Source organism: Somniosus microcephalus, chromosome 1 (assembly GCF_052327205.1).
Source record: "Somniosus microcephalus isolate GS21.2 chromosome 1, FLI_Smic_1.0, whole genome shotgun sequence".
NCBI lineage: Eukaryota > Metazoa > Chordata > Chondrichthyes > Squaliformes > Somniosidae > Somniosus > Somniosus microcephalus.
The window spans coordinates 178,156,250-178,180,018 of NC_140987.1; the positions used below are offsets into that span (position 1 = coordinate 178,156,250).

Genomic DNA, 23,769 nt, shown 5'->3' on the forward strand with positions numbered 1-23,769 from the left:
CCTCGCTGCTTGCGCCGGTTTTTATGCCGGGCTCCGCCTCACCTCACTCCCTGGTCCGAACTGGTCGGGCCTCGCTGCTTGCGCCGGTTTTTATGCCGGGCTCCGCCTCACCTCGCTCCCTGGTCCGAGCGCTCTCTTATACTGCCATTTCCTGGCCCTTAATCTGTGATGGTGAATGTTCCTCACGTGAAAAATGAAGACAAATCTGTTTAACAGGCTGTAGAAGAATGAAGACAGTAGAATAATCAGATGCAACAACAATGTAAATTGTTTCTTTATAATTGCAGCTCTTCAGTTAAGCAAGGAGACTTTTAAGTAAAAAGTACACCAGTCCCAGGGGAAGACACAGGTAGAGCATGTCTAAAGCTCTGAAGGATTAAGTCGAATAATCAGCTTCGGGGCTTAGAGGCAAAAATAGAAGCAGTAACTGGAGCAAGCAGAGAGCCAAATAACAAAGGTTGTGATAGTGATTGCCTCCACTGAAACATATCTCCCTGAAACCTCAGCAGTGTTCCCTCAGGTGTGTTTTTCTTTGCATGACTGGAATTTATTAAACTAAAATAAGAACAGGAGAACTTCTGAATTTCTTTCTGGTTTCAAAATCTGAAGAATTGTTCCTGACTGTTAGGCATGGGTCACCACAGAGACAGATCTTGCAGGGTTTAGGAACAGCCGAGTTAAACAAGGTAAGATTTGTATAGACTTGTGAGGCCAAATAATAATGTTAACATGGTGAAATTCAAATCTGTTATTTTCCTAAATTGAAATGCTCGTGGTATAATATTGTATTTAATATTATGAATAATCATTTTGCTTTTGTGAGACTCTGATCTACCTTTCTCCCACATTTTTTCCCTCTTTTTCCTGGTATAATCAGGTCACAAAACAACTGTAGCTGAGTTGCTTTTGGGCGACTTTCCCGAGGCCTTTGCTACCCCTCTGACCTGACCACTGGCAAATGGTCTTTACTGAGGTGTAACCAGGTATAAAGATTGCGGGAGATATCAGAGACAGGGCCCTTACCAAAACAAATTCATGAGAGCATCCACCCCCGCCCGCCCCGTTCTCTCCCTGTGCAACAATTGCTCCTACGGTCCAGAAAGGACATTTCCTTCCCACAGGTGCTGAAGTTGTTGGTCTTTATGCAGCAGTTCTCCTACAGTGGAATCAGCAAGTCAGATGGGTGGTTGAATCACAGGTGCAACCTATTGTGTCTCCACACAGCTATGGAGGAGCCCTATTAATGAAAGATTGATAATGAAAAGTGCACTTTACTATAATTTTTAAAGAATCCTGTTCGAGCCCTGAACCCACACCTGTCTCTAGTTTCTCTCCCATCTACCCTCATGACGTTGCTGAGCTCAACATTTAGATTTACTAATACAAAAGCCAAATACTGCGGATGCTGGAAATCTGAAATAAAAACAGAAAATGCTGGAAATATTCAGCAGGTCAGGCAGTTTCTGTGGAGAGAGAAACAGAGATAACGTTTCAGGTCGATGACCCTTCGTCAGAACTAGAAAAAGTTAGAGATGTAACAGATTTTTAAGCAAGTGTAGAGGCAGGAACACCTACATCCACAACTCTTCTGACACCCTCCGCCACTTTAACAGTTTCCAGTTTACTGGCCCCAACCATCTCCTTTTCACTATGGACATCCAATCCCTCTACACCTCCATCCCCCACCAGGATGGCCTGAGGGCGCTCCACTTCTTCCTTGAACAGAGGCCCAACCAGTCCCCATCCACCACCACCCTCCTCCGCCTGGCTGAACTTGTTCTCACATTGAACAACTTCTCCTTTGACTCCACTCACTTCCTTCAAATTACAAGTGTTGCTATGGGAACCCGCATGGGTCCTAGCTCTGCCTGCCTTTTCTTGGGATATGTGAAACATTCTTTGTTATAGTTCTACTCAGGTTCCCTCCCTCACCTCTTTTTCCAGGTGCATTGATGACTGTATTGGTGCTGTTTCCTGCTCTTGCCCTGAACTAGAAAATTTCATTCACTTTCCTTCCAATTTCCACCCTTCCCTCACCTTCACATGGTCCATCTCCAACTCTTCCCTTCCCTTCCTCAACTCCACTGTCTCCATTTCTAGGGATAGGCAATTGACAAACATTCACTATAAGCCCACTGACTCCCACAGCTACCTGGACTACATTTCCTCCCACCCCACTTCCTGTAAGAACTCTATTCCATTCTCCCAGTTCCTCCATCTCTGCTGCATCTGCTCTGATGATGCCACTATCCATACCAGTGCTTCCGATATGTCTTCCTTTTTCCTCAACCGAGGATTCCCCTCTACTGTGGTTGACACGGCCCTTGACCGTGTCCATTCTGTTTCCCGTAATTCTGCTCTCACCCCTTCCTCTCCCTCCCAGAACCACGATAGGGTTCCCCTTGTCCTCTCCTCACCTTTCACCCCACCAGCCTCCACATTCAACAGATCATCCTCCGCCATTTCCACCACCACCAGCGTGATCCCACCACCAAATACATCTTCCCCTCACCTCCCCTTTCAGCATTCCGAAGAGGCCGCTCCCTCCGCGACACCCTGGTCCACTCCTCTATCACCCCCAACACCCCTTCCCCTTCGCTCGGCACCTTCCCATGCAAGCGCAGGAGATGCAACACCTGCCCTTTTACCTCCTCCTTTCCCACTGTCCAGGGCCCCAAACACTCCTTCCAGGTGAAACAGCAATTTACTTGTACTTCTTGCTATTTAGTATACTGTATTCGCTGCTCATGATGCGGTCTCCTCTACATTGAGGAGACCAAACACAGATTGGGTGACTGCTTTGCGGAAGACTTCCATTCAATCCGTAAGCATGACCCCGAGCTTCCAGTCGCCTGTCACTTTAATTCTCCGCTCCATTCCCACTCAGACCTCACTGTCCTCGGCCTCTTACACTGTTCCAATGAAGCTCAACGTAAGCTCGAGGAACAGCACTTCATCTTTCGATAAGGCACTTTACAGCCTTCTGGACTCAACATTGAGTTCAACAATTTCAGACTATAACCTCTGTTCCTATCTCTTTTTTTCTTTTTTTCTTTTTTTCTCTCACATGGCAGCTGTTGATGATTCTGCCATTGCCATTCGCACCTCATCTAGAGTCATCTTTTGTTTCTTAACTTGTCCCATTACCATCTCCTTTTGCCTTGCACCATCATCCCTTTTGTCTTTTAATCTCTCCTGCCTTCCATCCTATCACAGACCTTCCCTTTTGTTCTTTCCTCTCCTCCTCACTTTCGCTACCCCTACACTTGCTTAAAAATCTGTTACATCTCTAACTTTTTCCAGTTCTGATGAAGGGTCATTGACCTGAAACGTTAACTCTGTTTCTGTCTCTACAGATGCTGCCTGACCTGCTGAGTATTTCCAGCATTTTCTGTTTTTATTTAGATTTACTAGAATGGTTCCAGGGTTGAGGGATTACAGTTATGTGGAAAGATTAGAGAAGCTGGGGTTGTTCTCCTTGGAGCAGAGAAGGCTAAGAGGAGATTTGATAGAGGTGTTTAAAATCATGAAGGATTTAGATAGAGTAAATAAAGAGAAACTGTTTCCAATGGCTGAAGGGTCAATAACCAGAGGGCACAGATTTAAGGCGATTGGCAAAAGAACCAGAGGCGGCATGAGGAAAAACTTTTTTACGCGGTTAGGATTTGGAAAGCACTACCAGATAGGGTGGCGGATACAGATTCAATAGTAGCCTTCAAAAGGAAATTGGATAAATGCTTGAAGGAGAAAAAAACTGCAGGGATATGGGAAAGAGCGAGGGAGTGGGACTAACTGGATTATTCTTCGAAAGAGCCAGCACAGACTCGGTGAGTCGAATGGCCTCCTTCTGTGCTGTACTATTCTATGATTCTATAACACATTCATGAGACCCAACTCCTGCTCTCTTGACCCTATTCCAAATAAACTGCTGACCTCCCAACATCCGATTCTGGCCACTATAGAAACATGGAAACATAGAAGATAGGAGCAGGAGTAGGCCATTCGGCCCCTCGAGCCTGCTCCCCCATTCAATTCGATCATGGCTGATCATCCAAATTCAGTACCCTGTCCCTGCTTTCCCCCCATACCCCTTGATCCCTTTAGCCTTAAGAAATATATCTAACTCCTTCTTGAATATATTTAATGTACTGGCATCTACTGCCTTCTGTGGTAGAGAATTCCACAGGTTCACCACTCTCTGGGTGAAGAAATTCCTCCTCAGTTCTGTCCTAAATGGCTTACCCCTTATCCTTAGACTGTGACCCCTGGTTCTGGACTCCCTGACCATCGGGAACATCCTTTCTGCATCTAGTCTGTCCAGTCCTGTCAGAATTTTATAAGTTTCAATGAGATCCCCTCTCATTCTTCTAAACTCCAGCGAGTACAAGCCCAATCGACCCAATCTCTCCTCATACGTCATTGCTGCCATCCCAGGTATCAGCCTGGTGAATCTTCGCTGAACTCCCTCCATGGCAAGAACATCCTTCCTCAGATAAGGCGACCAAAATTGCACACAATACTCAAGGTGTGGTCTCACCAAGGCCCTGTACAACTTCAGCAAGACATCCTTGTTCCTGTACTCAAACCCTCTCTTCTTAACCGCCTGCTGCACCTGCATGCTTACCTTCAGCGACTGGTGCACAAGGACACCCAGGTCTCGTTGCACTTCCCCTTCTCCCAATCTATTGCCATTCAGATAATAATCTGCCTTCCTGTTTTTGCCACCAAAGTGGATAACCTCACATTTATCCACGTTATATTGCATCTGCCCAATCACCCAACCTGTCCAAATCATCCTGGTGTTTCACGAAATCCTCCTCACAGCTTACCCTCCCACCGAGCTTTGTGTCATCTGCAAATTTGGAGATATTACATCCAATTCCCTCGTCCAGATCATTAATATATATTGTGAACAGCTGGGGTCCTAGGACCGATCCTTGCGGTACCCCACTAGTCACTGCCTGCCACTCGGAAAACGACCCGTTTATTCCAACTCTTTGCTTTCTGTCTGCCAACCAGTTCTCTATCCAAGTCAATACCTTGCCCCCAATCCCATGTGCCTTAACTTTACATGCTAATCTCTTATGCAGGACCTTATCGAAAGCCTTCTGAAAGTCCAAATACACTATATCCACTGGTTCTCCCTTATCTATTTTATCAGTTATATCCTCAAAAAATTCCAGTAGATTAGTCAAGCACGATTTACCTTTTGTAAATCCATGTTGACTTTGTCTGATCCTGTCACTGTTCTCCAAGTGCTCTGCTATTACATCTTTTATAATGGACTCTAGCATTTTCCCCACTACCGATGTCAGGCTTACCAGTCTGTAATACCCCGTTTTCTCTCTACCACCTTTTTTGAATAGTGGGGTAACATTAGCTACCCTCCAATCCATGGGTACTGTTCCAGATTCCATCGAATGCTGGAAGATGATCAGCAATGCATCTACTATTTCTAGGGCTACTTCCTTAAGTACCCTAGGATGCAGATTATCAGGCCCTGGGGATTTATTGGCCTTCAATCCCATCAATTTCCCTAACACCATTTCCCTACAAATACTGATTTCTTTCAGTTCCTCCCTTTCATCAGACCCTATGTTCCCCGACATTTCTGGGCGGTTATTTGTGTCCTCCTTTGCGAAGACAGAACCAAAATATGTATTTAATTGGTCTGCCATTTCTTTGTTCCCCATTATAAATTCCCCTGATTCTGACTGCAAGGGGCCTACGCTTGACTTCACCAATCTTTTTCTCTTCACATATCTATGCAACCTGACATTGTAAAGCTCTCCTCAGGTACTCTTCTGCTCCCTTTCAAAACAACAGCTATCATCCCCTCCTCAAAAAACACCCTTACCCCTTCTGTCCATACAAACTACCGCCCCAGCTCCAATCTTGCTTTCCTCTCCAAAGTCCTTGAACAAAGTTGTCACCTCTCAAATCCATGCCCATCTTTCTTGCAACTCCTTCTCTGAACCTCTTGTCAGGTTTACGCCCCTACAACAGTACTGAAGTGGCCCTAAACAAAGTCACAAATGACATCCTCTGTGTCCATGGTGCACTACCCATTCTCATCCTTCTTGACCTCACTGCAGCCTTTGACGCAGTTGACCACACTATCCTCCTTCAACACATCTCCTCTGTTGTCCAGCTGAGTGGAACTGCCCTCACCTGGTCCCACTCTTACCTATCCAGTTGTAGTCACAGAATCTCCTACAGCACCTCTCTCACTCCATCCACTGATTCTGTGTTGTCAGCCTGCTTGTCCAACATCCTGGATGAGCCACAGTTTCGTCCAATTAAACATTGGGAGGACAAGCCATTGTCTTTGGCCCCGCCACAAACTCTATTTGCTCACCACCAATCCACCCCCCTCCCTAGCCACTATTTCAGGCTGAACTAGACTGTTCACAACCTCAACATCCTATTGACCCTGTGCTGAGCTTCTAACCCAATATCCTCGCCATCATAAACACAGCCTACGTCACGTTTCCATGCCCCTGCCTCAGCCCGTCTGCTGCTGAATCCCTCATCCATGCTTCTTTTATTTCCAGACTCGACTATTCCAGTGCTCTCCTGGCCGGCCTCCCATCTTCCATCCTCCATAAACTTGAGCTCGTCCAAAACTCTGCTGCCCGTTCATCCATCACCCGTGCTCGCTGACCACATCGGCTCCCAGTCCACCAACAACTCGCATTTAAAATTCTCATCCCACCATGGCCTCGCACCACCTTCCCCACCCCATTCACCTCTGTAACTTCTTGCTGCCGTACAATCCTCCAAGAACTCTGCATTCCTCCAACTCTGGAACTTATGCATCACCTACTCCCTTCGCCCCACCACTGGTGGAATTCCCTCCCTAAACCTCTCTGCCTCTCCATCATGCTCTTTTCCTTCAAGATCCTCCTTAAAACCTATCTCTTTCACCAAGCTATTAGTCACTCCTCCTAATATCTCCATCTTTGGCTCAGTGTCAATTTTTGTCTGATTATGCTCCTGTGAAGCGCCTTGGGCCATTTTCCTATGTTAAAGTTGCTATATAAATGCAAGTTGCTGAGTTTGTTGTTGATATTGTTTAAAGTAAAACCTTCTGAACTACTCTGATATAAATAAGCTCTTTTTAATTGGGAAGTTTTTAATAATTCAATATAGTCAAAGCACAATGTTCAAATCCAGAAATGCAATAACATTGAGCAGTGACAAGTGGCAGGACATTTAACATGGCTTCTCCCGTGTCAGTGGTAATGTGTCTTCCTTGCACTGGAGATAAGTTGAAGATTGTAGTTCAATTAATTAACTGGCAGGTGTTTTATTGGGGGGGGGGAGGAGGTTGTTAACATATTCCTTAAATATGGAAGAAAAGTCAGCAAAATATGTTAAACTGTAACTGTAAAAGAACTGTCAACATTAATCTTACCATAGAAGGTTGTTTTTCAAAGTCATCTTACAGTACAATTTCACTTCATCACAATTTTGCCTATTTTCAAGAATGGTGTCAGATAGGGGCAAGCAGTAAAAGTCAATCTCCAGCTCACATTGGTGCCAGAGAACATCGTAGAAACAATGACCCCACATTTACCAAAAATGAAAAAAAAAGGCTTAGAGTCATTGCTGATTCACTATTATTTAGTGCCCTTAAATCGCATACAAAAACTGACATTTGAAAAAATAACGTTTTTATTATTAACTATTACTATATGTACTTGTTATTTATATATCTATTTATGATTTCAAAATTTAAAGGTTTGTATATATTGGGAAGCCTTTAACTTGCCTGACGATGACTCGGAGAAGGAGGAGAAGTAGTAGAAAAAGGAAATGTTCCCATTCCAAAGAGAGTAAGTAGGCTCTCAAGATTGTTCTGAAACAGCTAATGACAGAAGAACGTTAAAGATAAAATATTGTGTAACAAATTATTAAATTAAATAATAATCATCTGCAAACATAGTAGATTCTGAGTATTTTGAATTGTTTAAATTTGACACCAATAGAGATACTCTGAACAAAAATAAATTTAAAAATCGGGTTTCTCTGCCTGTAACTGTTATTTCTCCTGCTGTCCAATTCTTTGTGTCCTTTGTGCTCTTTTGGTATGTTTTTCACACTTTCTGTCACTCTGTAAGGCTCTTACACACTTTCTCTAATTGTCTCTATACCTTTCTCTCTAGCTCGTTTTCTCATTCGGTCTCACTCTTTCTGTAAGTTTGTCCTGCTTTCTGTTTCTTCTATCCTCTGTATTACATTACGTCCTTTTGCCTCCCCACATGCTTATCCAATTTGACTGAGTTTGAATGGCCCGGATTTTGCAGTGGGTGATGATTGCGAACTGTCAGCGCTCGCCATTAATACCCATCTGAAACTGACCACAACTTCAGGATTTGATGCATGCGCCTCTAAACGCTGAAATCCTGAAGTTGTGGTCAGTTTCCGAGGGGTATTAAAACAGGCTCAATCACCCTTTGGACCAATGGATTTATTGATTTCCCAAGTGCTGATCCTGCTGCTGCCCTGCTTTAATTGTTTTGAAAGCAGCTCTTGGTAAGTCAGCTGATCATCGAGCTGAACAAGTCTGCTTAAAACTTGCATTCCTAATCTGCAGCAGTGGCTCACTTTGGGGCTCTGAGTTTCGAACTAGGAGAGTGAAGGAAGGGGAAGGATGTGGTGCCCGTACACTTAAAACTTGCACTCTGGGTCTGCAGCAGTATTCCACTGTGTCCCAGACTTTGGGAGTTGGTCCTGGGCCTGGGCCAGGGAGCAGGAGTGAAGGTGGAGCTCAGGAAAATGCAAGAGGAGGGAGTGGACCAGGGAGAGCGCAGATTTTGAGCACTTCAGATGAGACCTGGAGCACTCAAGTGAACCTGAGAGAGAGTGGTGTGGAAGCCAAGGCTAGGCTCGGGAGGGGTAGAAGCTGGACAGAGTGAACAATGTATCTGGGTGAAGGATTAATAGAAGATGGAATGAGGCAGGAATGAGATATAATGGCAGCTAAAAAGTGTGTCATGTGGTTAGCATGTACTAATCAGCAAAGTTACAGGCTCACTCCAAAGCTGCATTGCAATAGTACAAACATACAAGGTATCTGTGATAAATCCATGTAGTGAGACAAGGACTCGAAGAGGCGAGGTATTGGAATTAACACAAGTATTTTATTAAACGACTGCGAAACAACCAGGCAGGCTTGCATCCAGGCATTGCACCTTTGTTGACCTGGAAGGAAGCCAACCTCAGACCTTAACAGGAAGCAAACCTCTGACCTTAGCAGCAGCATTGGCTACAGCACCACCTGGCGGATAAAATTAATCATAACATCCCAGATTACTATATCCCTCCCCCCTTAAGATTTCAGTATGAGTTTCTTAACAAACAACCATTCCTGAGGGTCACATAAGGAGTCTCCATTCATCATGTTCCATACTTGACGAATCTAACAGTTCAGTATCAATCTCTTTGGTGGCTTGCGAGTCCTTTGTGAATGTCTAACAGTAAAGTCCCTGCTTGTTTGTGGTGAAGCCACCAGCTGCTCCTGAGCAGTGCTCAGAGTATCTGACTCTGCAACGATGGTTTCCTCTTGACGAATAGGTTCCTGTGGAATTGTCTCTGTCCCTGGTGGTGGCCCCACAGATGCACTTGGATAACTGGGGGCAACCCTGTCTTCAGTCATTGCATCTGGAACCTTCATTTCAATTTCCCCTTGTCTGGGAAGTATCTGATCTACATGTCTGCGTACTACCCTACCATCTCCCAACATGACCTTGTATGATACTGGACCTGTCATTGAGTCTATGAAGCCAGGAATCCACTTTGGTCCATAACTGAAATTCCTGGTAAGGACCGCATCTCCTTCTCCAAAACTTCGGCTCTTTGTTCTTTTGTCATGGTTCTCTTTTTGTTTGTTTTGTCTGTTTTTCATTTTCCTTTTTAGGTCTGGGTGCACAAGGTCAAGAGTGGAGCGTAGTCTATGACCTAATAACATCTCAGCAGGAGAGAGTCCTGTGGTGGATTGAGGTGTTATTCTGTAGCTGAACAGAACCCGTGACACTTTGGCTGCTAAACTCCCTTCTGCACTTTTTTTCATCATCTCCTTAAATGTTTGTACGGCTCTCTCCGCAAGTCCATTCGAGGATGGATGATATGGAGCCGAGGTCACCTGCACTATGCCATTTTTTCTCAAGAACTCTTTTATCTCTGTACTCACAAAACAAATGGCATTGTCACTCACCACGATCTCCGGTAGCCCTTGATTACTGAAGCTCCGACGCAGGCAGTCTATAGTAGTAGTGGCGGAAGCAGAATTTACAGGATAAACATCCATCCATTTGGAATGTGCATCAATGATTATGAGGAACATCTTCCCCATGAATGGACCCGCATAATCTAAGTGCAATCTTCTCCATGGTTTATCCGGCCACTCCCAGGGGTGGAGAGGAGCCGCTGCTGGTGCCTTCCGGTGTTCCTGACAAGTGCTGCATGTCTTGACTAGATTTTCTATCTCCTCATCTAGCTTTGGCCACCACAAGTAAGGCTTTCATACGCGAGACCCCAGGATGACACTGATGTAGTTGCTGTAGGATAGACTGTCGTGCTGGCTGTGGAATAATCACTCGTGCTCCCCACAACACGCAACCATCCTGCACACTCAGTTCTGTTTTCCTGACACTGTAGTGTGTGAAGTCAGCTCCTTCCGGATGCTGTGGCCATCCCCTCACAACATATTCTCGAACTCTAGACAGTACTGGATCTTTACCTGTCCATGTTCTTACTTGCTCTGCAGTCACAAGTGCCGTGTCAGTGTCCTCCAACATCAAAATTCTGTCCTCTGGAGCTGCACGGATAGGTGTGCCTGGCAGTGGAAGACGGCTCAAGGCATCTGCGTTCCCATGGTACTTGCCTGCCTTGTAGATGATGACATACTCATATGTCCTCAACGTCACTGCCCACCTCTGGATCTGGGGTGACACCATCTGTGGAACTGCTTTCATTTCATTGAAAAGAGAGAGAAGAGGTTTATGATCGGTGCATATGGTGAACTTCCTGCCATATATGTACTTCTGGAACCTCTGTAACCCAAACATTACTGCTAACCCCTCTTTGTCTAACTGGGAATAGTTTTTTTTCGCTGGTGTTAGAGTTCAGGACATAAACCCTATTGGTCTTTCAGTTCCATCTTCCATGCAGTGTGAAAGAACTGCCCCCACCCCGTAAGGTGAAGCATCACAAGAGAGAATGATGTCTTTCTCTGCATTGTAGTGAACCAGCACATCCGACGACAGCATCAGTTTCTTGGACTGTTCAAATGAAACCCCCTGCTCCTCTCCCCACTGCCACTGTGTCTCCTTGCACAGTAGTTTGTGAAGAGGTGCTAACACAGTTGACAAGTTTGGTAAAAACCTGTTATAATAGTTCAGCAGTCCCAGGTAAGCTTTTAACTCAGCCACATTTGTAGGAGCAGGGGTGTCCTGCAGTGCTTGTACCTTCTCCTTGAGTGGATGGAGCCTGGTGGTGTCCACTCTGTGTCCCAGGAACACTGCCTCATTCCCTAGGAAAGTGCACTTACTCCTCTTGAGTCAGAACCCTGCCCTCTCCAATCTCTGTAGTACCTCTCTCAGAGTGCTCAGATGCTCCTGGTCAGTTCTTCCCGTCACCAGAATGTCACCCAGATAGATGGAAACATGTGGAATCCCTTGCAGTACACCTTCGATTGTCCTCTGGAAGATAGCTGGACTAGATGAGACACCAAACGGTAAGCGGTTATATGTAAACAAGCCCTTGTGTGTATTTATGGTGACATACTTCTTTGATTCGTCATCCAGTGTAATCTGCAAGTAGGCATGACTCATATCCAACTTTGTGAATTTCTTTCCTCCAGCCAGGTTTGCAAAGAGATCCTCTGTTTTGGGAATAGGATACTGCTCTAGTTTGGACACCCAATTGACTGTCAATATATAGTCTCCACAGAGTCTTACCGAATTGTCCGGTTTTAAAACAGGTACTATGGGAGCTGCCCATTCCGAACATTTCACTGGCTCCAGTATGTTCTCTCTCAATAGACGGTCAAGTTTAGCCTCAACCTTTGGCTTCATGGCATAAGGCACAGGTCGTTGTTTTAAAAACCTTGGTGGTGCCTCCTTGTCTACATAAATCTTAGCTGGGCGGCCATTAAATGTGCTAAGTTCCTCCTTGAACACATTCTCATGTTCACTCAACACTTCTTGCAAAGTCAACTGTTTGCCCGCATCTATTTGATGTACTGCTCCCCAGTCTAATTTAAGTTCTTTTATCCAGCCCCGACCTAACAGGTTTGGTCCGGTACCCGATACTATAACTACAGGTAGCTGTTCCACTGTGTCCCTGTGTTGCACAGTTACATTAGCTGTACCTAATGTTGCTACTCATTCACCTGTATATGTTTTAAGATGCAGGGAGCAAGGCTTTAACTCTGGAACTTTTGCATGGTTCCACAATTTTGAGTACTCTGCCTTGTTCATTATGGCCACGCCGCACCCTGTATCCACTTCAAAGTTCACCTTAGAGTCATTTACTGTCAGTTGCAATGTGATAGGAGCCACTTTTGGAATGTTCTCTAATATGCTATACATTATGAACATGTCCTCTTCTTCCTCAGCTTCCCCACTGATGTGGTGTATGTGGTGTATGTAACCTGTTCCACCTTAAGAGAACTACCTTAAGAGATGTACTACTTTCTCTTGGCTGCTGTATACTGTAATACCGGTTGTGTTGTGTAGGGATTTGCTGGGCAGTTCAGCCCTGACCTCCGAATAGTAAAGAACTGTTAAAAGTTATTCTTGTTGTCTGTGTCCAGTGATTGATCATAAGCATAACTGGGACACACAGACTCAACAGTGGCAACGAGTCCGATCTTACCCTGCGGCAGTTTTACATCCAAGGCAGCTTCGTCCTCAGAACGGGCGTTGAGAAGAGGCATCCGCCCTCATCATCCTGCTGCGCACCATCGCACGGGAGGCATCGAGAACCCGGGTTAAAAAGAAAAATTCTGACCACGAAGCCCTCCATCAGCGACAGGCAGTGATCATCCCTTCTACCACGGTGGTGGGTAAGCCGATCAGCGACACGAGCAGAAAGTCGGCCGCATTGGCTGTGGAGTAGGGGAGGGAAAACGGAGGAATAAGGGCGGAGAACTCGACCACGGCCGGTAAAAAGGGCCGGGCTGCAATCAAGGCTGAGAGGCGCAGTGACTGGGGCAGCTTAAGGCACGAGAGCCGCGGAGAACTCAAACGCAGCCGGTGTAAAGGACCGGGCTGCAAGCGGGGCTGCGAGACAAAGCAGCGTCGGGGAATTGAGAACCGCTGGGGAGGCGAAAGCGGCAGCAGCACGGCAATCGCCATTGCAGCCAGCGGGGGAAGAAGGCAAACGCGGGAATCCACCATTGTAGTCGGCGGGGGAAGAAGACGAGCGCGGGAAAGACCGCCAAGCGCGGGAAGCCGCCATTTTGAGAAAAAGAAAAATTTAAAAACTTGCAAGGATGCCTAAACATGGGAACATTAATACCTTTGATAGCGATATCGAAGATTGGACCACGTATGTAGAACGCATGGAAGTTTATTGTAAAGCAAATAAGGTACCAGATGATGAGAAAGCACTAACCTTATTAAGCTCAATGGGTGCGAAGACATACGGGCTATTGAAGCACCTTCTATCACCAAATAAGCCGGCGGATCAGACTTTCGCGAATATTGTTACTGTCCTGAAAAATCATTTAAACCCCACGCCGCTGATGATAGCGGAACGATTTAAATTTTACAGAAGAACGCAGCTGAAAGACGAAAGCAACGCTGAATTTTTAATTGAACTGCGTAAGCTATCAAAGTACTGTCAGTTTGGAACAGGACTAGCAGATGCGCTGAGAGATAAATTTGTGTGTGGATTGTTAAAAGAAGGAACACAAAAGCGACTGCTTGAGGAGAATGATCTTACGCTTGATAAAGCTGTCACTATTGCAGCATCGCAAGAAGCCACAGCGAGAGGCACGGCAGAAATGCAGCTACGGTCACCGGAACTCAGCACCAATCAAATGGTCTTGGGTACAGTAAAATGTTATCGTTGTGGAAAGACAACGCACGATCAGAACCAGTGCTGGTTCAAAAATCAGGAATGCAGAAAACATGGCAGGCTTGGTCACATAGCTAAAGTATGCCGGTCAGGAAAGAAGACCAGCAACAAAAAGTCACCGCAGGAAAAGTACAGAAAGGTACACAAGGTGACAGAGAACAGTTCGAACGAACAGAAGTCAGATTCAGACTCCAGCAGTAATGAACTGGGTAGTCTAAGAGTACACAATGTTGGTAAGGAAGCAGACCTCCAAACAATTTGGGTCACACTTCAGATAGCAGGAGTCCAAGTGAAGATGGAATTGGACACTGGATCGGCATTGACGGTCATGAATAAGCAAGATTACAAAAGGTTATTCCCACATATTCCCCTACGGGATACGGAGATTGTATTGAAAACATACACGGGGCAAAGAATATACCCCATCGGGAAGATAGAGGTAAAGGTGGTCCACAAGGGCAAAGAAAGCCGAGGAATGGACTTATATGTGCTACCTGAGGGAGGTCCACCACTACTGGGGCGGGAGTGGATTAGGAAAATAAATATGGACTGGCATTCCTTAAAAGCACTAACGGTAGATTCCGGTAAAAAAGATGTCAAACCTAAACGATTGTCCAGAATATTGGACGATGCTAAAGAGGTGTTCCAACAGGGACTGGGAACACTGAGAGGAATTACGGCAAACATCAAGGTTGAAGAACATGCAAACCTGAAATTTTTCAAAGCCAGACCGGTACCTTATGCGATACGACCTGCTGTGGAAGCTGAGCTGGAAGGGCTAGAACGTTCAGGAGTACTGTCTAAGGTAGACTGGAGTGAGTGGGCCACACCCATTGTTCCCGTCATGAAGCGTTCATCGAGCAACAAGCCGGGGGAACCGGGGAAGGTTCGCATCTGTGGAGATTTCAAGATCACTGTTAATCCGGTGCTTCACACGGTGCAATATCCGCTTCCGCGGATTGAGGATATCTTCGCTTCGTTGTCTGGCGGGAAACACTTCACCAAGATAGACCTGGCACAGGCGTACTTACAGATGGAAGTTGAGGAAGAGTCACGCCAGTATCTCACGATCAACACGCATAGAGGCTTGTACCGGTATAATAGACTGGTTTTTGGAGTGGCATCGGCTCCAGCAATTTGGTAGAGGGCCATGGAGCAGGTATTACAGGGAATTCCAGGCACACAATGTTACCTGGACGATATTCTGATTACAGGAGATGATGACGGGGAACACCTTGCAAATTTGGAACTGGTGCTCACCAGATTGAAAGAATATGGACTTCGAGTTAATCGCCAGAAATGTGAGTTCTTTCAGAAGCGGATCTCGTACTGTGGTCATGTCATTGACCAGGAGGGGCTTCATAAGTCTCCTGACAAGATCGAAGCTGTTGTGAAGGCTCCCGCTCCGGATAATGTATCCCAGTTGAGGTTGTTCCTAGGGTTGATTAACTATTACCATAAGTTTCTGCCAAATTTATCCACGGTGCTGCACCCGCTGAACGCTCTTTTGCAGAAGGGAGTACCATGGAAGTGGAGCGAGGACTGTAAGAGGGCCTTTCGCAAAAGCAATGCATTGATCACCTCAGAGGAAGTGTTGGCTCACTTCAACCCAACGCTGCCTATTCGTTTGGCTTGTGATGCTTCTCCATATGGTATTGGGGCAGTACTCTCACACAAGTTGCCAAATGGCCTGGAGAGGCCAGTCGCGTTTGCATCCAGATCATTGACCTCCGCGGAGCGCAATTATGCTCAGATAGATAGGGAGGCTCTCAGCCTTGTGTGGGGAGTAAAGAAGTTTAATCATTACCTGCAGGGCCAAAAGTTTACGCTTCTGACAGACCACCAGCCGTTGGTATCCATTTTTAACCCTAAGAAGGGTGTTTCGGTGATGACAGCACAGAGACTCCAGAGATGGTCCCTTTTCCTAGGGGCACATCAATATCAGATTGAATTCAAAGGTACAAGGCAGCATGGTAATGCTGATGGGCTGTCGCGCCTGCCACTACCTACAGAGGAGGAGGCACCGACAGTTGACCCTGTTGAGTTATTTCACTCGACCATCATCGAATGTTTACCAGTCACCAATGCAAGTATTGAAAGAGAAACCAGGAACGACCCGACACTGTCCCGGGTCTACGAAGTGACAGTGAAGGGATGGCCAGCACATGGTGATCCACTGTTACCGGCATTCTCAGCAAGACGAGAACAGCTGTCCGTCTGTCAAGGAACATTGATGTATGGAACAAGGGTGATTATTCCTCCTAAGTTAAGAGAGAGAGTTCTAAAGGAACTGCATGAAGGTCAACTGGGGGGAGTCAAGATGAAAAGCCTTGCTAGGGCTTATGTGTGGTGGCCGGGTGTCGACCAACAGATAGAGGATCTGACGAAAAGCTGCTCAGGGTGCCAAAAAGTGCAAAATGCACCTCTGATTGCACCGCTGCATCCATGGGAATGGCCTTCAACCCCATGGCAACGTGTACATATTGACTTTGCTGGTCCATTCATGGACTCCATGTTTTTAATTGCGGCGGACGCACATTCTAAATGGCCAGAGGTGATTAAGATGACTACCACTACCTCGGAAAAGATGATCGCGGTGCTAAGAACGATATTTGCAAGAAATGGATTGCCAGAACAAATATGTTCAGACAACGGACCGCAGTTCGTGTCAGAAGAATTCCAGAAATTCATGAAGAAGAATGGGGTGAAACATTATACCTCTGCCCCATATCATCCGGCTACAAACGGGTTGGCCGAGAGATTTGTACAAACGTTCAAAAAAGCAATAAAGGCCATGAGCGAAGATCAGATTCCACTACAACACAAGGTGGACAAATTCCTACTGGCATATCGAAACGCCACTCATGCAGTGACAAACCAAAGTCCTGCCATGATGTTCTATAACAGGAGGTTGCGGTCCAGGTTGGACTTGTTAAAACCAAATGTGCGGAGGGAAGTTGAAAACAAACAGTTCCAGCATATAAATAACAAGACCACTCGGAGTTTCGAAATAGGACAACCAGTGTTAGCCCGGGACTATAAAAACGAGAAATGGCAATCTGGAACAATTCGGGCCAGACAAGGACCCCTGATGTACACGGTAGATATTGGTGAAAATGTAATACGGCGTCATGCTGACCAACTGGTAGAATCGAGAACAAGGGTCGAACCCATGGTTACGGCAGAGACAACCGTGGAAGAAGTTAGTGAACCTGAAGCATCTACCTCAGAAGTGAATGTACCTGATGATGATGTCCAATCCATAAGAGACCAACTAGATGAGTCACCCCAGCAACGAGAATCAGAGACTCCTGAAAGGCGTTATCCAACTCGAATCAGGAGGCCTCCTCAGAGACTGAATCTTTGAACTGTTTTGCATGAAGTTGTATATATATATGTGTTATTATGTTATGTTAAATGGGGATATAACTGTTAAGCTAAAAAGGGAGGATTGTGGCGTATGTAACCTGTTCCACCTTAAGAGAACTACCTTAAGAGATGTACTACTTTCTCTTGGCTGCTGTATACTGTAATACCGGTGGTGACCACACCGGTATATAAGTGTTGTGTAGGGATTTGCTGGGCAGTTCAGCCCTGACCTCCGAATAGTAAAGACCTGTTAAAAGTTATTCTTGTTGTCTGTGTCCAGTGATTGATCATAAGCATAACTGGGACACACAGACTCAACAGTGTACTCCATGTTTTTTCACTTCTCTCCCTTGGTTTTGCTGTCCTCCCCCTTTTTGTTTGGATTCCTCCACAAGTGATTTCGCCCTGCATCCTCATTTTATGTGTCCTTGTTTCCCACACTTGTAGCACTTTTCCTCCAGAAACCGGCATTCACTCGCCAGGTGATCGCCCTTGCATCTATAACATGCCTTCACATGCTCACGTTGTGGTTTCTGATGCATGTTCAACTTGTGCACAACAACCTGACCTGCAACTTGCGTAGCATTAGCCCTGTCTGAACCCTGTATTTCTTTTACATCTCGGTTCGCTGTCTCTATGGCTTGAGCAAGTTCCAATGCTTTTTCATAAGTAAGCCCTGTCTCGGATAATAATCTACACTGCATTCGGTCGTCCATAATCCCGCAAACTAGCCTATCTCGCAGCATTTCCTTCAGGTTGTTCCCATAATTGCAATCTTGTGCTAATTTATGCAACACCGCTACATAGTCCATTACGCTCTCTTCCTCTTTCCTGTTCCTTGAATTAAACTTGAACCGCTGTACAATCTCACTAGGCTTAGGGTTGAAATGTTCTTTTAGCAAAGCCACTAATTCAACAAATGATTTGTCTCCAGGCTTTTCAGGACTGAGCAGATTCTTCATCAAACTGTAGGTTTGGCTTCCCACTGAACTAAGCAGAATGGCTTTCCTTTTTCCGGCATCATTTATTTCATTTGCTTCGAAAAAAATAACCCAACACTTCACAGTATTCCTCCCAGGTTTGTGTTTGACTATCAAAAGCGGAAACCGTTCCTACCGTGGCAGCCATGCTCTCTTCCAGCTGGTAGCTAACCGTAGCTCGTAATTTGTTGTTTAAACGTCCTGCCAGACTTTTCTTCTTTATTCAGGGTCCTTTAGTTACCTCGTTGCCAAATGTGATAAACCCATGTAGTGAGACAAGGACTCGAAGAGGCGAAGTATTAGAATTAACACAAGTACTTTATTAAACAACTGCGAAACAACCAGGCAGGCTTGCATCCAGGCATTGCACCTTTGCTGACCTGGCAGGAAGCCAACCTCTGACCTTAACAGGAAGCAAACCTCTGACCTTAGCAGCAGCATTGGTTACAGCACCACCTGGTGGATAACCTTAATCATAACATCCCAGATTACTATATCATGAGATATAATGGCAGCTAAAAACAGTGTGTCATGTGGTTAGCATGTACTAATCAGCAACATTACAGGCTCACTACAAAGCTGCATTGCAATCGTACAAACATACAAGGTATCATTTTCCAAATTCGTGAACTCAGTAGGAAGCCTTGCTCCTCTGGGCCCCACAATGAAATCATAGTCCTCCCCTGCTGCAATGTCACTCCCACCCTCTTGATCCCGGGGTTCCCTATGGGATGATCCAGTAGCCGATCTCATCACTTATCTGGTCTCAGCAAGCAGCCTCTCGGTCCCGGGGTTCCCTATGGGATGGCCCGGTAGCCGATCTCATCACTTACCTGGTCTCAGCGAGCGGCCTCTCGATCCCGGGGTTCCCTATGGGATGATCCGGTAGCCGATCTCATCACTTACGTGGTCTCAGCAAGCGGCCTCTCGATCCCGGGGTTCCCTATGGGATGGCCCGGTAGCTGATCTCATCACTTACGTGGTCTCAGCGAGCGGCCTCTCGATCTCAGGGTTCCCTATGGGATGGCCTGGTAGCCGATCTCATCACTTACGTGGTCTCAGCGAGCGGCCTCTCGATCTCAGGGTTCCCTATGGGATGGCCCGGTAGCCGATCTCATCACTTACGTGGTCTCAGCGAGCAGCCTCTCGATCCCAGGGTTCCCTATGGGATGGCCCGGTAGCCGATCTCATCACTTACGTGGTCTCAGCGAGCAGCCTCTCGATCCCAGGGTTCCCTATGGGATGGCCTGGTAGCCGATCTCATCACTTACGTGGTCTCAGCGAGCAGCCTCTCGATCCCAGGGTTCCCTATGGGATGGCCCGGTAGCCGATCTCATCACTTACGTGGTCTCAGCGAGCGGCCTCTCGATCCCAGGGTTCCCTATGGGATGGCCCGGTAGCCGATCTCATCACTTACGTGGTCTCAGCGAGCGGCCTCTCGATCCCGGGGTTCCCTATGGGATGGCCTGGTAGCTGATCTCATCACTTACGTGGTCTCAGCGAGCGGCCTCTCGATCCCAGGGTTCCCTATGGGATGGCCCGGTAGCCGATCTCATCACTTACGTGGTCTCAGCGAGCGGCCTCTCGATCCCGGGGTTCCCTATGGGATGGCCCGGTAGCCGATCTCATCACTTACGTGGTCTCAGCGAGCGGCCTCTCGATCCCGGGGTTCCCTATGGGATGGCCTGGTAGCCGATCTCATCACTTACGTGGTCTCAGCGAGCGGCCTCTCGATCCCAGGGTTCCCTATGGGATGGCCCGGTAGCCGATCTCATCACTTACGTGGTCTCAGCGAGCGGCCTCTCGATCCCGGGGTTCCCTATGGGATGGCCCGGTAGCCGATCTCATCACTTACGTGGTCTCAGCGAGCGGCCTCTCGATCCCGGGGTTCCCTATGGGATGGCCCGGTAGCCGATCTCATCACTTACGTGGTCTCAGCGAGCGGCCTCTCGGCCACATGAAGTTCCACACTTCCCGCCCGGGAGTTTAAAAACCCTGGGCCTCTTTTTTGCTGCAGCAAGTGAGTTTTGAACTGATGTATTAGAAAGTAAACATGCCAGGCTATAATATAATTAGGAGAAATATAAAAGATAATAAAGGAGGCGGATTAGAGAGATCCATAGGAATTGTTATTTAATTCATTCTCGGGATGTGGACATCGCTGGCAAGGTCTCCTTGTTCTGGATTCCTCCACCAGAGGAAATAATTTATTTGTAATTTCATTTTAAACACCTTATTAGATCATTAGATCACCCCTCAACCCTCTTAATCAAAGGAATACAAACCATGTTTAGGCAACCTCTCCTCATAATTGAGCCCTTTAGGCCGGTGTATCATTCTGGTGAATTTGCTCTGTACCAGCTCTAAAGCCAATATACTTTTCCACAGATGCCCAAAACTGAACATAGTATTCCAGATGGGATCTGGCCTAGGCTCTGTACAACTGAAGCATCAGTTCCTCACTTTTAAATTCCAACCTTCCCCCATTTGACCCTTTTTTGATTACTTTTTGTGTACTAGCTCTTAGTGATTTGCATACCTTGACACCAAAATCATTTTGCTCCCCCCACAACTCCTAGAGAGAGAAATTCAATATCACCCCGTTTGAGGTGGTAACTTTTGAAAGGTGGGAAACTTAGTGGCAGGTGCTAATGATTCCCAGCTTTTAATAAATTGGGTTTTAGTGCTCCAGGAAGGAAGTGGAACGCTAAATCAAGCGCTCCACTTCCTTCCTGGAGTACAACAGGCAGCAGGCGGGGCGGTAGGTGAGCAGCGCTGCACACTGGGCCGTGCTACACACTGGGCCGCGCTGCACATTGGGCCGTGCTGCTTGTGCTGCACACTGGGCCGTGCTGCACATTGAGCCGTGCTGCACATTCCCACTGGGCCGTGCTGCACACTGGGCCGTGCTGCGCTGCTGTGTTGGAAGGCTCCTTCCCTCCCTTAAAGGGAAGGGCCATCGCTGCAGGCTCTGCAAGGGGAAACCTTACCTGGTCCCTGACGGCAGCTGCGATCTGGCCCGATCAGCCCGATGCACTGCAGCGGAGTGCTGCGCTGATCGATCGTTAGTGAAGAGAAATGAAAAAAAAGAGAAAGAGCATTTCAGAATTTTTTTTACTTACCTCGGCCACCTTGCCTTTAAATATCGCCCCCGAAGCGCCCGGCCTCCCGATGAGCGCCTCCTGCAGCTGCTGCTGTTTTCGCCCGGCAATGCTGCAGGGGGCGGAGCCAAAGTTCGGGTCCGGGGTGCTGCACAGCCGGATGACGTCATGACCTCCGGGCGCAGGAGATCGTGGCGCTGGGGGTTACTGCCGTCGCAAACCGCCAGGTGAATTTTGCGGGCGGCGGTAACATCGCCGCACCCGGGCGGTAAGTCGTTAACGCCCCATTATCGCCCCCTGGAGGCACTAACGGGAGGCGCAAAGGAAGCAAATTTCTAGCACTTAGTCTCTCATCATTAAGGAAATATTATGATTTGTCTTTCTTGAACCCAAAGTGGATGGCCTCACATTGCTCCACTCCATCTCTCATAGTTTTACCCATTCATTTAATCTATCTATGTCTCTTTTTAACTTCCTGTTCCCATCTACACAACTTACTGAGCCACTTAACTTAGTGTCATCTGCAAACTTGGATATACAACCCTCTACCCCTTCACCCAAGTCATTAATATATACGGTGAAAACTGAGACCCCAGTACAGATCCCTGGGGAACACCAATTGTCGCATCCCGCCAATCAGAGAACATTCCCTTTATCCCCACATTCTGTCCCCTACCTCCCAACCAATTACCAACCCATGGGAAAAAAATAATGTCGAAAACTGATGAGAAAAAAATTTTAAACTAAAGAAGAAAAAGTGGAGCATGTGACACACTCCCACTACACGTAACTAAGATTGATTTGACTGACTGCTTCAGGAAGAACCTGGATAAATATCTTGTTGAAAGTGGGAAAGTTATTGGGTTAGGTATAGACTGAGATTATTAAATACTCCACAGGACACAATGAGGTTGTCCAGGTTTGAGGAACAGAAATATGAGGATTTAGGGACATTCAAGAAATTTGTTTCCTTACCTTTGAGGATCAAACTCTATTTAAATAGAACCTTTCCTCAAAAGATTAAATGGATGTGGCAGAGTCAATAATAGGAAGGATTGTACATAGTTTGTGGAAGTAGTAGGGTTGATTGGCTGAATTACTTTTCCTGTCCCACACTTTCTAATGACAAACTTTAACATGTCTTTTATAAATTGTAAAACCATGAAAAATACTGATATGACCTTTACATTAACTGAATATAATTTTTCTTTTAAGGTGGCAGTTTGCCAATCCAGCCCGATTGTCAGAACACCACTACTAAAATGGTAGAAGATGAAAAATCCATGAACTCTGCCAGAAAAAATACAACTGCTCCACCAGAAAATGGAGTAATACAGTCATCCGAGGAAAGCAGCGATGATGACAGCAAGAAAAATTGTCAAGGTGCATTCAAATCCAAAATTCAACAAAATGCGTCGGACTACAAAGTAGATACAGCAGAGGACAAAATCACCTTCCAGGCATTGATTAAACAAGCTCCAGCAAAAATAATAACAGTCACAATTGAACGTTCACAGTTGGATCCAGAAATAATCGAGTCAAGCAGAATTACTCTGCAGCATCATCAGCCTTCACAGCAAACAAAAGCTGACAATACAGACCAGGAGGCTACTGCCAAGGTGAAATGCAATTTATCCAGTGTCGAAGTGGAAATCAGAAACATTTCATTTTCTGGTGATGGAGCTACTTTTGTGATAGGAAGCAAAGGAAGCGCTTTAGATGAAAATGAGTGCTCAAAGTGTCAAAGACACGATTCACTGTCATCTTGTTCTGTAGCTTTAAACAATGGAATTCATGCCAAGTGTAACAGTGACCAACAAACTAACAGAAATTCTTGGCTAAAACTTAGCATAACAACAAATGACACAGACCTGAAGGTGTCTGGGAAAAATAACTTCAGCTACAGGGATAATACGTATTTCAATTATGGAAAGAAACATAACAATGACAAAATCTTATATTCCAATAGTTACCCGGTATCAGAAGGATCTTGCAGTTCATGCACACTGTCAGACTATAGTTTGCACCCTGAAGAGCACACATCCAGTCAGTCTATATACAGATTGCTTTTTGAATATCCCACCCCCTGAGGAGTTTGCAGATGGCAGTGAAGATATAAAATCATTCACTAAGACTCAAGAAGGCACTCGTTTAGTTCAAGGGAACTATGGCAGTGAATCTGATACCTCACTTATTACATCAGCATGTTTTGAGAGACATTTTTCCTCAGA

General features: G+C 46.1%; 1 protein-coding gene across 1 annotated transcript; it reads left to right on the top strand.

Moving 5' to 3' along the window:
- The first annotated feature begins 415 nt into the window (after window positions 1-415).
- LOC147124477 (uncharacterized) lies at window positions 416-23,769 on the top strand. The gene is made up of 3 exons (XM_085987685.1): window positions 416-686; window positions 7,744-7,838; window positions 22,754-23,769. The coding sequence occupies exons 2-3, from the start codon at window positions 7,781-7,783 to the stop codon at window positions 23,626-23,628; spliced, it is 933 nt and encodes a 310-aa protein (XP_085843811.1). The 5' UTR covers window positions 416-686; window positions 7,744-7,780; the 3' UTR covers window positions 23,629-23,769.

Bases quoted from the DNA above. Each gene is read 5' to 3' on its own strand.
- LOC147124477 (XM_085987685.1), top strand. From the start codon at position 7,781: ATGACTCGGAGAAGGAGGAGAAGTAGTAGAAAAAGGAAATGTTCCCAT. The intron at 7,839-22,753 runs GTAAGTAGGCTC...TTTTCTTTTAAG, and splicing joins ATGTTCCCATTCCAAAGAGA to GTGGCAGTTTGCCAATCCAG.